The sequence below is a fragment of the Tribolium madens genome, unplaced genomic scaffold (assembly GCF_015345945.1).
Source record: "Tribolium madens isolate multiple individuals breed KSU strain unplaced genomic scaffold, Tmad_KSU_1.1 Scaffold_3;HRSCAF=73;Tcas5.2_LG2, whole genome shotgun sequence".
NCBI lineage: Eukaryota > Metazoa > Arthropoda > Insecta > Coleoptera > Tenebrionidae > Tribolium > Tribolium madens.
This window is the reverse complement of record NW_025401006.1, coordinates 34,860-50,344: the sequence shown is the minus strand read 5'-3', so window position 1 is coordinate 50,344 and position 15,485 is coordinate 34,860. Positions and strand designations below refer to the sequence as shown.

The window sequence follows — 15,485 nt, the reverse complement described above, 5'->3', positions numbered from 1 at the left end:
CAGTTAAAAAAAATAATAAATAAATAATGATTTGTTTTTTCGTCATTGTCATCATTAATGCATAATTTTCTTCAAGAAATGGTTTGTTAAATTTTTCATTAAATAAATGCCAGTGCAAAATAAATGTCAACTTAACTCGAATTAGTTTAAAGAATTAAATTAATTAATTAAAATTAAATTCAGAAGAATTTAATTTTCATTTCGCTTTCTGTAAACCGGCTCCTAAAGGAATTTATCTTGAAACTACTTCAAGTTTGCAATCCTGCCTGCTTGCGGTTAGAAGGGTCGGCATCCATAGCAGGGGTTGGTTTATTGAAGCGTCATTTTCACTTTGTTCGATTGTACTTATAGTCCTCATAGCAACTTTGGTAACTTAGCCTTTAAAGATCCATTTTGCGAAGTGTTTTGTGCTTGGCCTAACAATTATCTAAAAACTGACTATTATGTTCACAAATGTTCTGTCCATGTTTGGACGCAAATAGTTTAAAGGGACTCCTCATATTCAACATGTGACTAAATCAAATGTAAATTATTAATATATGTAAAATTTTAACAAACATTAAGATAGAGACCACAGAGGAATTATGGTCTAACACCGTTAAAAATATTTTTCTTATGTAATATTATCTGAAGATGGAAAGGCCGTTCCCGAAACGTAATGATTAATAAATAAACCTTAAAATTCATTGGTTATATTTTAATTAATTCCTAAGCTCCACAACAACATTAAGAGGAAAAAAAACCTAATATTAATATTTTTATTGAATTTTTAGTTGTAATACAACGAGTAGTCAAAAATTGTCGAATATTTTTATAAATAATCATTCGCTTTATGAACACCATGAGAGCGCAGCACAAATGATGTTCGCAAGCGTGATGACCATGAATAAAAATATTTTCAATAGACTATTCAATTCACCTATCTTTTTTAAAATATTACTCCATAAAATAGCAGATATTTACTTTCGTATCCTAGCAAAAGCAAATTCAAGCGATTATTCCACTCCTGGTAAAATATAACTGGATATTGCACGAGTGGTTGCAGTGAACTTGCTATAAAAATGAAATCATGATTGTACAACGCAAATTTGCCATTTGGTCCATTAAATAGTCCGTTGAATATAATTCGTAGTCAAAGATTGTAGAATATTTTTATTCATTGTCATTACGCTTGCGTAAGAAGATGGATGCTCTAATTTTGAATTGTTACCAACTAGCAGACCTATTGTATACGAGCAAAAATTACATTGAACAATTTTTTCCGCGGTTTCATGTAACACATTTGGCTACAATACACCGAATTTAGGTTTAAACTTTAATTTTAACTAAATTTCAACGTGAATTTTTGGCTCGATTTTTGATACTGAAGAAGTTGATGTTTCAACTTATTTAAAAAAGCAGTGACTAATGATTAATAATTATTAATACAATAAGTAAATTATTAGTCGTGACAATAGTTATTTATTATACAAGACGATGAACAATCTTTATTCTTCGACACTGTCAAAATTTACGGTTTTTCTCCTGTGTAAAGAAGTTTTGACAACAGTTTGACATTTCTCAATACGAAACGTCGGATTATTTTTAACAGATTTAAAGCAAGCTTAAGCCTTATTGAGTCTAATTCGAAGAATAAAATGTTCTATTCAACTAGTTTGAGTGTAAATCGGACGCTTTATTCCACCTCGTGGATGATAAACCACTCGTTACACTCGTGGTTTAATAACCCACTCGGTGAGATAATCCGTCCGATTTACACTCAAACTCGTCGAATAAATAACTATTATTTCACTAGACGATAAAAGACTACTTTATTTACTGAAAGTAGTTGATAAAATATAAACAGTAGATAAAAATTACTTTATTTCACTAGACGATAAAAGCACTCTTTAACATTGAGTATAAAATAAAAGAATTTATAGTTCCATCCTTCAAACTTTTAAATTCTCTATACTCAATTTTTTTCAAGAGGCAGTGTTCACGGAGGTAATCATTAATACGTTTAAATTGGATTGGACGTGTAATCAGCCTTGTACATACATACGATTGAAATAATTTTGAAAGTTGATGTGTCGTTTTAATGAGTTTTCAATTTTTTGTGTAATACTTTATACAGAGAAAAAATTCAGGAACAGCTACCAAGTTCAGCGCCAGTTATTCAAGAAGATGAAGAATCCCAAACGCAACATAATGATTATTGGAAATTTAAATTTCCAAATACATAGGCAACCGATTTTACTTAAATACTACAAGGAGATATTAAACATACTTTGGGTCGGTTTATAGAAGGCAAATTAAAAATTAATTAATTGTTAATGCGTGATTAACCCGTGAATTTGAACATTTGCTTGGTTCAATCTGGTCACGTGCTCAGTTAATCTGACATTTGATTATTGCAATTAACTTAATGATGTTTCTATAAACCGACCCTTTGCCATTTACATTAATAAAATTGGCTGTCCGATGCTATAAAACTATAGGTTTCTGTAAACCACGGCCTTCTAGATTAACAAAGAGACCCTGTCTATATCCGCCCCGCAAAATTTGTAAAATGGCTGTTTCAATGTTTGACATAAACTTACTGTACTGTGGTTCTCTTGACATTTTATTCAACAAATTGTTAAAGTATAGCAACTGAAGGACACTCTAGTAATATGGGTTACGTAAGCCAAGTTATAAACGCACATAAAAATAATGGTTTCCATGCAAAATAAAGTACTGTTAAATAGTGTCTAAAAGTAGGCAACCATATTGCATTGTACTGTGGCGCTCCCTAAAAAACATAAAAAAAACCTTGAACTAAAAATATGGCGGTCCGGTTAGAGACAAAGTCATTTTTGTTAATCTAGGAGGCCGTACGATATGATATACGATATGATTTCATAGAAATGATATGAAAAAAATAACCAATCATAAGTTGCTACTTTTGCGGTACAGTTACATTACAAAATGTTGTTAAGTTAGAAAATAGCACAAGTTTTGTAGATTATATAAAATAGCAATTACCAAAATAGATTCAATAACTATGGCACTATGTCCACTACGTGATTGAACAGGATGAGTGTACCAATGAATTAATTGAAAACACAATGGTCTAAAAAGTTGTTCGACAACTTGATCCATGTCACATCCTAATCGAAGCAACGGAACAGATACATGCTTCAACAACTCATTCAAGTCGGACAGTCCAGAAAGCGACATTTGTTTAGCTAAAAACAAAATATATGTGAAATTTGCATGCTGATACAAGTACAAGTATAGATATACAGAATGTCCCTTAAACTTCAAAAATAAGTCTGAAAAAAAAATCTTTGGCATTTTACTGTTTACGAAAAATTTTGAAAAACAATTTGTCAGAGCCTTCTTGATTTTACAAAATTATACAGGGTGTTTGCGGATTGCAAATATTTTATCCATTAAAAGAATTCGTTATGAAAAGTCAATTTGAAGACCAAACAAATTTCGTATCCAAGTTTTTTTTTGGATTCTCCCCCCATGATTTTCACGAGCCGTTCAGTGTGTCTGTCCTTGTTAGGTGGAAGTAAAAATATCAATGAAAATAATTTGCATTGAATGTTGATCGTGAAAGTTTTTGGGCAAAAAAAAGGAAAAATCTGTTGTTTCCACGCGTCAGTTTAGTCACTTGTAATCGCACTTTCGGGTAAATTGTGCATATCAATTTGAAATTAAATTGTTATTCAAGTCTTGTGGTCAATTACTCCAACGCCGACTGGTGTACAGGCATCACTTCCAAGACCGATTTTCACTAAATGTTGGGGCAAGGATCATTGAAGATCGCTTTAATTGAACCTCACATTTTACTTCAACGTTTAACTAGTGCCGTTTATCTAGATTTTTTTGTGGGGGTCACATGAAACAATTAGTGTACGCAGCTCAAATTAATACCCTCCGAAGGCTGTGTGTGCGAAATTAAGCTTCCCTAGCCCGAAGAGTACAAGTGTGCATTGTCAACAAAGGAGCACATTTCGAGCAATTTTTTTATAATAGCAAGTATTGACCCACTAACATTGACACTCATCTATCCTAATGTAGCGAAATTTTTTTTGTCTTTACGCTGTTTACGTTCCGTAGTTTTTGTTTTATGAATGAATGTAAACATCGTATTAGTTAGTAATAGAAAAGTTGTTTCTTTTGACAAGTCCTATTAGGGATTAAAATATTTGCTCGCAATTCGCAAACTATTTATTTCAAAAACATTTTTTTGTTTCTCTGTACTTTTAAGCTATCGAGAGATCAAGATAATTTGTAATCGAGTCATCTTCGGATCCGAAAACGTATGTCTGTTTTTAAACTAAGTAAGTGCACGTGAAACGTCAAATAAAATGACAAGTCGAAAGATAAAACGGCAAAGTGGGCTGGAATTAGTCGCTGGAGTATAATAATAAAACCGTTAACGGGTTTTTTGAAGGTAAATAATAAATGTAGTTATTAAAATCATCATTTTTTTGATCATATAATTTTACCTTTCGACTTGTCATTTTATTTTACGTTTCACAGACATACATTTTCAGATTCAAAGTTGACTTGATTACAAATTATCTTGATCGCTCGATATATCTTCTGTAGCTCAGTACAAGAAGGTTCTTCTTGTATGAAATAGCGGAGTTTCTTGGTTTTAAATTTGTCAGTAGGGTTCAGTTGTAACCGATTCTTCTTTTACACAGATATCAAATATTTGTGATTTATTTCACTCAAAAAAAAAAAAAAAAAAACGCAATTGCGACGTAATCAGCATAGCTTTTTGAAAAAAACTAATTGTTCAATGATAAAGTACTGTGTATATATACGTGGTGCTATTTAAATGACCCACTTTTCACAATATTTTTTCGGTAAGAAATAGTGAAGCATTTTGGCCCTAAATTTGTTAGTAGGGTCCGGTTGTTAGACAGATTCTTGTTTTACACATAAATTAAATGTTTTTGACCTACTTCACCTCAAAGAACACAGTTGGGAAGTTGCCAGTGAGACGATTGAAATGGCACGATGTTTTAACTATGTGATCGTTTTTGAACAATAAAATATTTGGAATTTTGTTTTGTTTTTAAGTTTTAAAAAAATAATTAACTTTCTTTTTCCAACATTAATATTTTATATTTTATATGGTGCATTTGAGTTTACCTCTTATGTTGCCGTTAATATACGCTCTTCTATAAAGTACGTCGTCAATAACATCGTATTTTATAAGTACAGTTGTGGACATAAAAAACTGGGACAAACGTGACAATTGTTCAAGTCAAAAAATCATAACTTTATATCGAGTATATTTGGCTTTTTATAAATAAGTTTATAAAAGATGTCTACATTTACAAGGGTTTTACAAAAAATACAATTGATCTAGCATCTTTTTAGGTTCAAAGAGTTTCAACGGTCATTTTCAAATTGCTGACAATTTTTATTTTTATTCTTTATTACTCATAATTCTAGTTAAAAAATATTTCAGTTTTAAAAAAAGTTATGATGTTGTGAATTACAAGCGTAGAGAGCAATTTCATCAAGAGGTTGCAGTCATAGGGGCTCTACCAAAAATTATATCAAATCACGAAGAAGCTTTAGATTGTATTCTGTTTATTGTTTTTTACTTTTCCTTATAACTTACTTGTATTTTGTATTTGTATTTGTTTCTGTACCCAATCGGTACGCAAAAGCGCAAATTTTGGATGTCCCAGTTTTTTATGTCCACCGATGATACATAAAATACACTTCTTTTGGCATTTTGCCAATTTTGACAAATTCCTTTATAACAATTTCTAAATTTAGTAAAATTTCTGATCCTATATTAGTGTTGGAAAATTTTTTGAAGACAACACAACTTTTATAGTGTAAAAATCTCGGTCTATTAAATTCTCGCTCTCTAAGTTTCTCGAATTTAAACTACGACCTCGCTTTTTAAATTGCCTATAAAACTCTTGTTGGCGTAACAGCCATAAATGGCAACTTACTGTATTTTTTAAAGACTTTTAAATAAATAAACGACAATTGCCAGTGGTATTTTAAGGTTAAAATAAGAGTTAGTAGTCATTTGAAATTCAGACAGACCTGCAACATGTATACTCACTTGTACCAAGAAATATCATAACAGTAGCTTGTAACAATTCACAAGCTGTTATTCTAGTTTTCCTATCGGAGCTATTGAGAGCAACATTTACTATTCTTGGAAGAAATTTATCCAAGTATACTTGTACTTTAATATCTTCGTAGGGTAAAGCTATTTTTAAATGTTGTTCGTTTGTCCAAACAGTTAAGTCCGCATGGTCTTCAGAGATCGCAAAAGCTTCACACAATGAACTAGTTTGTTGTCCAACAAATTTGATTATTTTAACTTGAAGCTGAAAAAGTTCTGGTTCAACATTAACCAATACCTTACGCTTCTTTAGAGCTTGAGAGGTTTTTCTTCTGTTATCATTAACGGCAGTACTGATGCCTTCCAAAGTTTTACTTTGCAGATAAGAATCTAATTGTGGAATAATTTTCTTCAAAAACGGTTCGAAATCGTCACTATCAATCTCGTTTTGCCAATATTCCAGAGTTTCTAATGCCAAATGTGTTAAGTTTATAGAAGTGCGGCCAACATAGAAGATTGTTCGAAATGATGAAGTGCAAGCCGTTAACATATCCTTAATTATAAGAATTGGATATTCCAAAAGAACTTGAAGACAAGCAATTAGTAAATCGCCAGTAAATTGTTGTGTTTTATTCAACAAAGAAGTTAGAAACTTTGTTAGTGTTAAATGACACATCGTAGCGTCTTCGGAAGAACAGTTAAAATAACTGATGTCTTTGCAGATTTTTAAGCAAAAGGAAAGAAGTTTGTAAAAACCACTTATCAATGGATGATTTTCGCATTTGACTATTAGGTAATGTATTAATTTGTAAATGCTTTTCTTTAACACTGTGGGTTCAATGAATTCAAAAATTTTCTCGTAGAAGTCCACCAGATTGAGAAAAATTGCAAAATCGTTAATTGCATCCAGTTTATATGCAGACTGTATGTCAGTTACTGCTTCGGTAGTGTCACTCAATGTTATCGATACGTTTAACTTGTTAATTAGAATTAATAATGTCCTCATTAATTTATCAATTACCTTAACCAAAATGTACTTGCGTTCTTGCAAAAAAATTCCAAACTTATCATATCTACGAACTGGTACGATTTTCAGTAAAGCTTTCCACATGTTAATATAATCTCTTATCGTAACAATCTTTTGTGAACTTGTTTCTAATAGTTCTGCTTCTGTTATGTGTTGATGAGAACACGTCCAAACTACTCCTTGGAATATTACATTTTCAGCGAAAGTATCGAATATGTTTTCGCTGTTTACTGATAAATAATAAAATGTCAAAATTAAAGCTTCTGTTACCAAAGGGTGACAGTAATATGGTAATTGTGGAAAAATTTTTATCAGTAAAATTGTCCCTTTCTGAAGACAAAATAGTTCATTGTTTGCAACTGATTTAAACTGAAGAAATTTTGCAACAGTTTGTAGATAAAAAGGAAGAAATTCCAGTACATCAGCCGAAGGATCTAGATTGAGTATATATATTTGTTCAAAATTTTGAATTATTAGTGCAAACACTTTTCTTATTTCTTCTTGTTCTAATTGTAACTGGTACACTCCAGAAAATGAGGAAAGACCTTGCAAACATAATCTTTTATCGTAATTGAAAACTTTATTCTTGGTTATGTTTTCAATAAAATATTCCTTAAAATACTAAAATTCTACCATTACTATTTATTCCATTTAAAGAGTTAACGGGTGTTTTTTTTTTTTAATTTGGCGTCTCAGTTGGCGGTGGCTATAATTTTGTTGTAAACGGATCAGAATTTTTAATACGTCCGGTAACGTATTCAAATATCGGATTGAGAACTTTCAATTCGATGGTTCGTTCACAGTTAAACTTTTATGTCTAGCTTTTACGCCAAAGTGAAAAAAAAAACACCCATTAGTATGTCATACTGACCTCGGTAACATTTTTATAGCGACAAGATCCATCATTTAATAAAAAAGTTCCAAGACCCAAATAGTAAGCTTCAAGGACCACAATTCCAACTTTTCGTTCCTCGGTTCCAGATTCTAACCACTTCAATAAAGTCTCATGCCAGTATTTATATTTATCTACCATTATGTTTACGAACAATGAAATATAATTCCCTAGGAATGTTAGGGCGGCTAAAAAAATACATATGAATACTAAATTGTATTGTATGATGTATTGGCTAAGTATACCAAACCATGGAAGCAGAGTGCGCCAGAACTCGCGCCCCAGAAAAAAAATGCCAAATGGCGACGGCAAGCAATGGGTCGGTAAAAAGTTCAGGCGAAGAAGTAACTTTTGCTTGCATAAGAAAGTTGAGAGACTTTTCATTCTACCAATCCCAGAAGGACACCTCAGGGTGTGATTGAAAAATTATATCCGTTGCTAGGTTACAAAAATAATACCAATTTGCCTAAAAGTTTCAAAAAATAGCTAGATTACTGTAATTTCCACATTTATTAATTTTCTGTCATGTTGTTGACATAACACGCAATTTTCGAATATTTTTCTCGCTGAAGAAGCTGTGTACAAGTATAATGAGACGAAATCGTTGAAAATTTTTGAAAACTCGTATTCCGTTCCGATGCACCAACAACTTCTCTAAAACTTTTAGATGTTTTCTTCAGAAGCATTGTTCCTACTTAACTTTTTCTTCGATATGACACAGACAACAAGCCGAAAACTAATGCTAGAAGCGAGTTAGGTTAACCAGAAAGACAAAAACGTACGCCAGTTTCTTTACTTTATTGCAAAACTAACAGAAAATGTACTTTTTATAAGAATTTTTGCTTGAACAAAACAGGTTAGGATTATTTTTAATAACATAATTGTATTACCAAGGTATTTTTGGTCGGTAATGTAATTGTAACCTAAAAACACACATTGCACTGTAATTTATGTTTTCTTACACCCACATGAATTTACTAGGACCCCTTGCTTCCTCTTTCATTAAACAATCCACAAGAGTATTGCAATGTTGATATTGAAATTAGTTGATATGCCCTCGGAAACAAAGCATTTGAATTTTCCTCTGCCCAAATACGAGTATGTCAGTTATAATGATCACCTACAATTTCTCTGATGCATCTGGTTGGTGTCATCTTCAAAAATCAAGAATGGCTTCTTCATTTTCAACTATGAGCACCGTTCTGGGAAAACCTAATTTCTTTTCGGTCTGGTAAGACTTGACCGGTTCTTGCACCCTGGCAATGGCCCTGAATATGACCTTATTACCTTGGTGATTTCTGTCAGGCGTTACGCCAACACTCTCCAAACATGATTATCATTTCCAAATAATCAGCGGCTGATTACATGGTTAAAACTTATTAACTTAACCACACAATTGATATCTAACACAAATTCGAACTATTACAATTGTGTACAACCTCTTCGGGAATAAAAATATTAGAAAATAGCGTGTTATGTCAACACATGACAGGAAATTAATAAATGTCAAAATTACAGTAAACCAGCAATTTTTTGAAAGTTCGAGGCAAATTGGTATTAATTTTGTAACCGAGCAATGGATATAATTTTTCAAAAACACCCTGAGGTGCCCTTCTGGGATTGGTGAATTTAGGGGTCTAATAACTTTCTTACGCAAACAAAAGTTACTTCTTCGGCTGTAATTTTTGGCGACCTATACCGCCAGCACTTGACATTTTTCTCTGAGGCGAGAGTTCTGGCGCACCTGTATAGTACGTTTTTATCTCTGTCGTTTTCACAAGGATTTTAAAGCGGACACTTCTAACAAGAGAGTGTCGTCAATGACTATGATTTATGTCGACACGTTCGCAACAAATTTGAAATCTTGTTTTGGTAACACTGACAATCAAATTTAATTGTCACAATTTTATAGACATTAGTCATTCGCTTTTGAAAGGCGGCCGCTGACATAGCCGTCACATAAAAAAAATCTAATTACTTCTAAGAAAGTTAATAATTATGAAATTTTTTTTAATGATTGAAAATTAAAGTTAAAGTGAAATAAAGTCACGTCCAAACCTCTTAAGAAAAAATAATAAAACATTTTTTTTAGTCTTCAAAAGGTTGTCCGAAAAATATCAAGAACTTAAAACACACATTCAAAACGAAAAATTAGTCTCAAGTTTCTAGAACGCAACTAATAATAGAGAAAAAGACATAACAAAAGTGTAAAGAAGAAAAATCTAATAAGGTTGCACGGCTGTTTCCCTTCACCCGGCTAGTCGCATTCATTAGTTCCGTGCCTTTTTTTTTGATTTCGAGAGGGAGCCACATTAGGTACACCCGGGGAAAAAACTATTCACCAGTCTAACTTGGCGCTCACGCTGCGCTTTGTTGCAATAGTGTTTCAAACTAACTAGTTGGGGAGCAGGTATAATATGTTGAAAAACCCTTATTTAGGAAGTTGGTCTGGACTGGAGGACACACGTTTCTTGAAAACTGTGTTATGGAAAATTGCTTCAATGAGTATGTCCCCGGATTGAGTTTACACGAAGAATTTTTTTTTTATATTTGTTGAAGTAATAAAAACTAACTCTATAGTTTCCAGGAACGTCGCCGATTTTGTTTATCGTTTCTGCGAAACCCCCGGCTGGGTCGATTTCCGGTTCCCAGTCTCAATTATTGCGAATTAGTTTTTTTAGTTAGTCTGTACACAGCTAGGCTGGTGATACAGGGAGCCCTCTACTTTTGTACTTTACACTTCATTAAATATTCTTTTAATTAATAGCCCAAGCGTATTCTTTCAAGATACCTTCAACAATATTTGATTATACGCCAAAACTGCAAAGGAAAAACATTTCTTGCTTTATCTGAAACGAGCAAATCTGTAATTAAAACTTTATTATTCTAACTTAATAGAAAAAAAGTTTTGGACTTATTTTTTGTGAATAATTTTTCTCAGCGTTTTAAATCCCATCACATTGATGATTTTACTTTTTTAATAACAATGTGACTTTGCCAAATGAGTTTACGCAAGTTAAATAACAAAAATGTTCAAGAAAAATATAATTTTAATAAATGGCAATTCTAAAAAACAGCTTTAAGATAAAAAATACAAAGTTATTTTTAACAAAAACAATTATTATTCAATTAATTAATTAATTTTCAAAGTGACATCGTTGCCAAAAATTTAAATCGCCAATGTAATGAGATTTAAAAAGCAGAGAAAAATTATTATTATTATTATTATTATATATCGAGCGATCAAGATAATTTGTAATCGAGTCCAAAAACGTATGTCTGTAAAATGTCAAGTAAAATGGCATCAAAAAGGTGATGATTATAATAACCAAATTTATAATTTACCTTCAAAAAAGAACGGTCCTACTCGTATTATTATACCTCGGCGACTAAATCCAGCCCATTTTATTGCCGTTTTACCTTTCGACTTGTCATTTTATTTGACGTTTCACGTGCAGTTAATTCAAAAACAGACATACGTCCTTGGATGCAAAGATGATTCGATTACAAATTATCTTGATCGCTCGATATTTATATTATATTATTAAAAATTAACTTTTCTTTTCACTGAATCAGAATAATGGAGTATTAAGTACAGATTTGCTCGTTTCAGGTGAAGCAAAAAATGTTTTTCCTTTGCAGTGCTGGCATAAAATTAAAATTTTTTTTTCTTCTTGAAAAATTAAATTTACCACTGTTTTTTTGCTTTGTTTAAAAGTAAAAAAAAAATAAATAGAAAAAACGAAAGAAACTAGTTATTTATCAAATGTAAATCACAAAAATACAATGTTCTAATAATTAATGTAGTAGCCTTCGGCGTCAATGCATTCCTGCATTCTGCGTGGCATGGAAATGACTAAGATTGCGCAAAAATTTGTTCGCCTGTCAATTCATGAAGTTACCGTTCCACTGCCGAACTATTTGCCATCGGGTGATCGCGAATGAACACCAATATTTAAATATTTCCCAAGTGGGAAAAATCATTTAGATGTAATCGTTAATGAACTTATAATAACCGACAATGACAGCGATGAGCAATTTTTGCTTTAGTGATTTCGAAGATGAAGATTGTTAGAAATACCTATTACTGTTAAAAATATTTTCATGCGATGATTAATTAATAATTTGTCGCAATATTTATTTAACTTGCTTAATCATTATTAAACAGCAATTGCTTTCATGTTCATCATTCTTGCGTAAACTCATTTGGCAAAGTAACATCGTTATTAAAAAAGTAAAACCGCCAAATAATTCACAAAAAATAAGTCCAAAACTTTTTTTCTATTAAGTTAGAATAATAAAGTTTTAATTACAGATTTGCTCGTTTCAGATAAAGCGAGAAATGTTTTTCCTTTGCAGTTTTGGCGTATAATCAAAGATAAAAAAAATCCTCCTGTAAACTCAATCCTGGGACAAACTCATTGAAGAAATTTTCCATGACACAGTTTTCAAGAAACGTGTCCTCCAGTCCAGACTAAATAAGGGTTTTTCAACATTTTATACCTGCTCCTCAACTAGTTAGTTTGAAACACTATTGCAACAAAGCGCAGCGTGAGCGCCAAGTTAGACTGGTGAATAGTTTTTTCCCCGAGTGTACAAGATTTTGACAGTTAATAAGGTTATGTGCTGTCACACTCCTGTTTAGTGGAAAGCAAAAAGGCGTTAGTACATTTATAAAAACGTAATTTGGCCACATTTCGCTTGTGTATAATGCCATTAGGAATTAAATACGCACGTCACAATCTCACACTAATGATTTTTTCGAAAAGTAAATAATTTCCTGATATGTGGCTATCTGATAAAGGTGGTTTCATTTTCTTTTATTTGAATATTAATCATTAATTCTAATAATTGAACATTGTACTATAATGTGTATTGTGCCGTATCAAATCCCTAACAATTGTAAGTAGAGATGGTATGAAAATACCGAACCTGTTATTTTGGAACAGGTATTCAGTGACTGTTCCACGGAACAGTTTCGCCCCTCCGTAAATAACAGGTACTGCGATATTTTCAATGACGCCGGTCCCATGCTTCCTCCCGTTATCCAAAACCTCTGTACGCGAACATGGGTTGCGTATTTTGCGGTATTTACTTTCGTGTTGTCACTGGTATTGGTCTCTTGATTCCGGTACTTGTACTTGATACTTGATGCCTGTTCACGAACTTATTTCGTTTTTACATCCTATCGAATGCGATAGGTAGGTAATATGGGACAGCGGTCTCGGATTACACTAATGTACCTATATTTGACGACTAGCTTGCACCCGTGACTTCGTCCACGTAAATTTCCGATATAAACTTTTGTTAATTTCAAAGGTGGAATGTAAAGTTAGTCTGTTTATCAATTTTTTTCTTGATTCATCAACTCAAAACAATGCGGGAGCAGAAAGCACGTTACAAACACTTACACCCCGTTTCATCTCGTTGAATTTTCGACTACACCCTCAAAAGTCAAAATTTTAGATTTTATGTTTATAATTTCGTTTAAATATTTGCACCCTATTTCATCTCGTTGTAGGTTGGTTTTTGAAAAGTGCCTGATTAGTGCACTTCACTCTCTAAGAATTATATTTTCCAAATTTCATCTTCGTTTAAACGTGTACACCCCATTTAACCCCCTTAGAAACTGATTTTTAAAAATCTCGTCTTAATGCAGCTTTACAACCGCCAAAGAACATATCTTCCAAATTTTATTTTCTATCTTTGTTTAAGTGTTGACAACCCATATAAATATATTTTCAAAAAAAAAAACCTTCCTTAAAACCCTCCAAAGAATATGTTTCCAAAATTTTTTGTTTTTATCTTCGTTTAAATGTTTACACCCCGTTTCGCCCTTCTTAAAAATTGAATTTCAAAAAATCCTTCCTTAGCGAACCTCTACACACTCTAAGGAACATATCTTCCAAATTTCATGTTTCTATTTTCGTTTAAATATTTACACCAAATTTCACCCCCGTAAAAATTGATTATCAAAAAATACTTTCTTAGCGGACCTGTACACCCTCTAAAAACATATCTTCTAAATTTCATGTTTGTATTTTCGTTTAAACGTATACACACCGTTTCCCTTTATTAAGGGAGTATACTTATTTTTTTTTTAATCTCGTCTTACTGCACCTTCACAACCGCTAAGGAACAAATTTTCCAAAGTTTTTGTTTCTGTCTTCGTTTAAAAGTTTACACCCGACTTCATCGTCTGAATGATTGATTTTTGAAAAATCCTTTATTAATTTTCACGACACTCTCATATATACCTATATAAATAATAATAAGAAAAAGTGGAACGATGCATCACAGCGAGAAACTACCGAAAATTGTCGAAGGCACACGATAAACTTAAAACCCTATTTCACCCCTTTAGAGTACGATTTTCGAAAAATCCCTTCTTAGCGAACCTCTACACCCTCTAAGGGAACGTATTTGCCAAATTTCATGTTTCTAACTTGTGTGGTTTAGGTTGTGCCTTGTCTGTCAGTCAGTGTCAATCACGGAACTCTTTTATATACCAGGTGAATAAAAAGTATGGAACGAAGCGTTTTTCTCGTAAACTAACCACTTTACAAAAATTAGTGTAGCGTAAAGTCCAATTAAAATGTGACCATTTATCAAGAATAACATTTTTCGAAATTTCTTTTAGTTTTCGAGTTCTGGAAAAAATTTTTTTTTTTAAATGGCAACCCACTATGGTAATTTTTTTAATTAAAGATTATGATCTAAAAATGACCTCTAATTAAACAGAATTGTTTTCTAGTCAGTACTTTTTTTTTTATAAATTGTTAAAGTTGCGTTCCGAGCCCATCATGAAGATTTTCCGAACTTGAACGAGGGAGTCGTTTCATGACTTTGATCGTTGGAAAGCCCGGTTTTTGGTGCAGGTGCTTTGGGGTGGTTCCGGATGGATCAAAAAATGTAAAAACAAATCATTTTCTTCTATTTTTAGTCCATTCGAAACCACCCCAAAGCACCTGCATAGAAATCAGCGCTCCCCCATGATGAAAAGCATGAAACAACCACTTCGGTTAAGTTCGGAAAATCTTCGTGATGAGCTCGGAACGCAACTTTAACAATTAATTAAAAAAAAGTACTGGCTAAAAAATAATTTTATTTAATTAAAGGTCATTTTTAGATCATAATCTTTAATTAAAAAAATTATCATGGTGGGTTGCCATTAAAAATTTTTTTTTTTTTCTAAAACCCGAAAACTAAAAGAAATTTCGAAAAATGTTATTCTTGATAAATGGTCACATTTTAATTGGACTTTACGCTACACTAATTATTTTTTTTGTAAAGTGGTTAGTTTACGAGAAAAACGCTTCGTTCCATACTTTTTATTCACCTGGTATATAGATGCAGCGTTTTATTTGATAATGTGAATTATGGTCAACGAAATTAAACGCAACAACAATAAATAAAAATGTTATTTATTTACTTTTATAATATAATTGTAAATTTAAGTTTTATTAATTTAAAAGGTTGCTTTA

General features: G+C 32.1%; 1 protein-coding gene across 1 annotated transcript in view; it reads right to left on the bottom strand.

The window, feature by feature from the left end:
• The window catches only part of LOC123008025 (DNA-dependent protein kinase catalytic subunit-like), a 20,548-nt gene extending 11,865 nt beyond the window's left edge, over positions 1–8,683 (bottom strand). Inside the window, exons 1-4 of the mRNA XM_044403592.1 lie at positions 8,247–8,683; positions 7,981–8,189; positions 6,077–7,730; positions 3,007–3,209 (exon numbers count right to left, since the gene is read on the bottom strand). Of these exons, the coding sequence (XP_044259527.1) occupies positions 3,007–3,209; positions 6,077–7,730; positions 7,981–8,189; positions 8,247–8,385 (2,205 nt within the window). The 5' untranslated portion in view covers positions 8,386–8,683. The remainder of the gene's footprint in view (positions 1–3,006; positions 3,210–6,076; positions 7,731–7,980; positions 8,190–8,246) is intronic.
• Between the last annotated feature and the right edge of the window lie 6,802 nt (positions 8,684–15,485).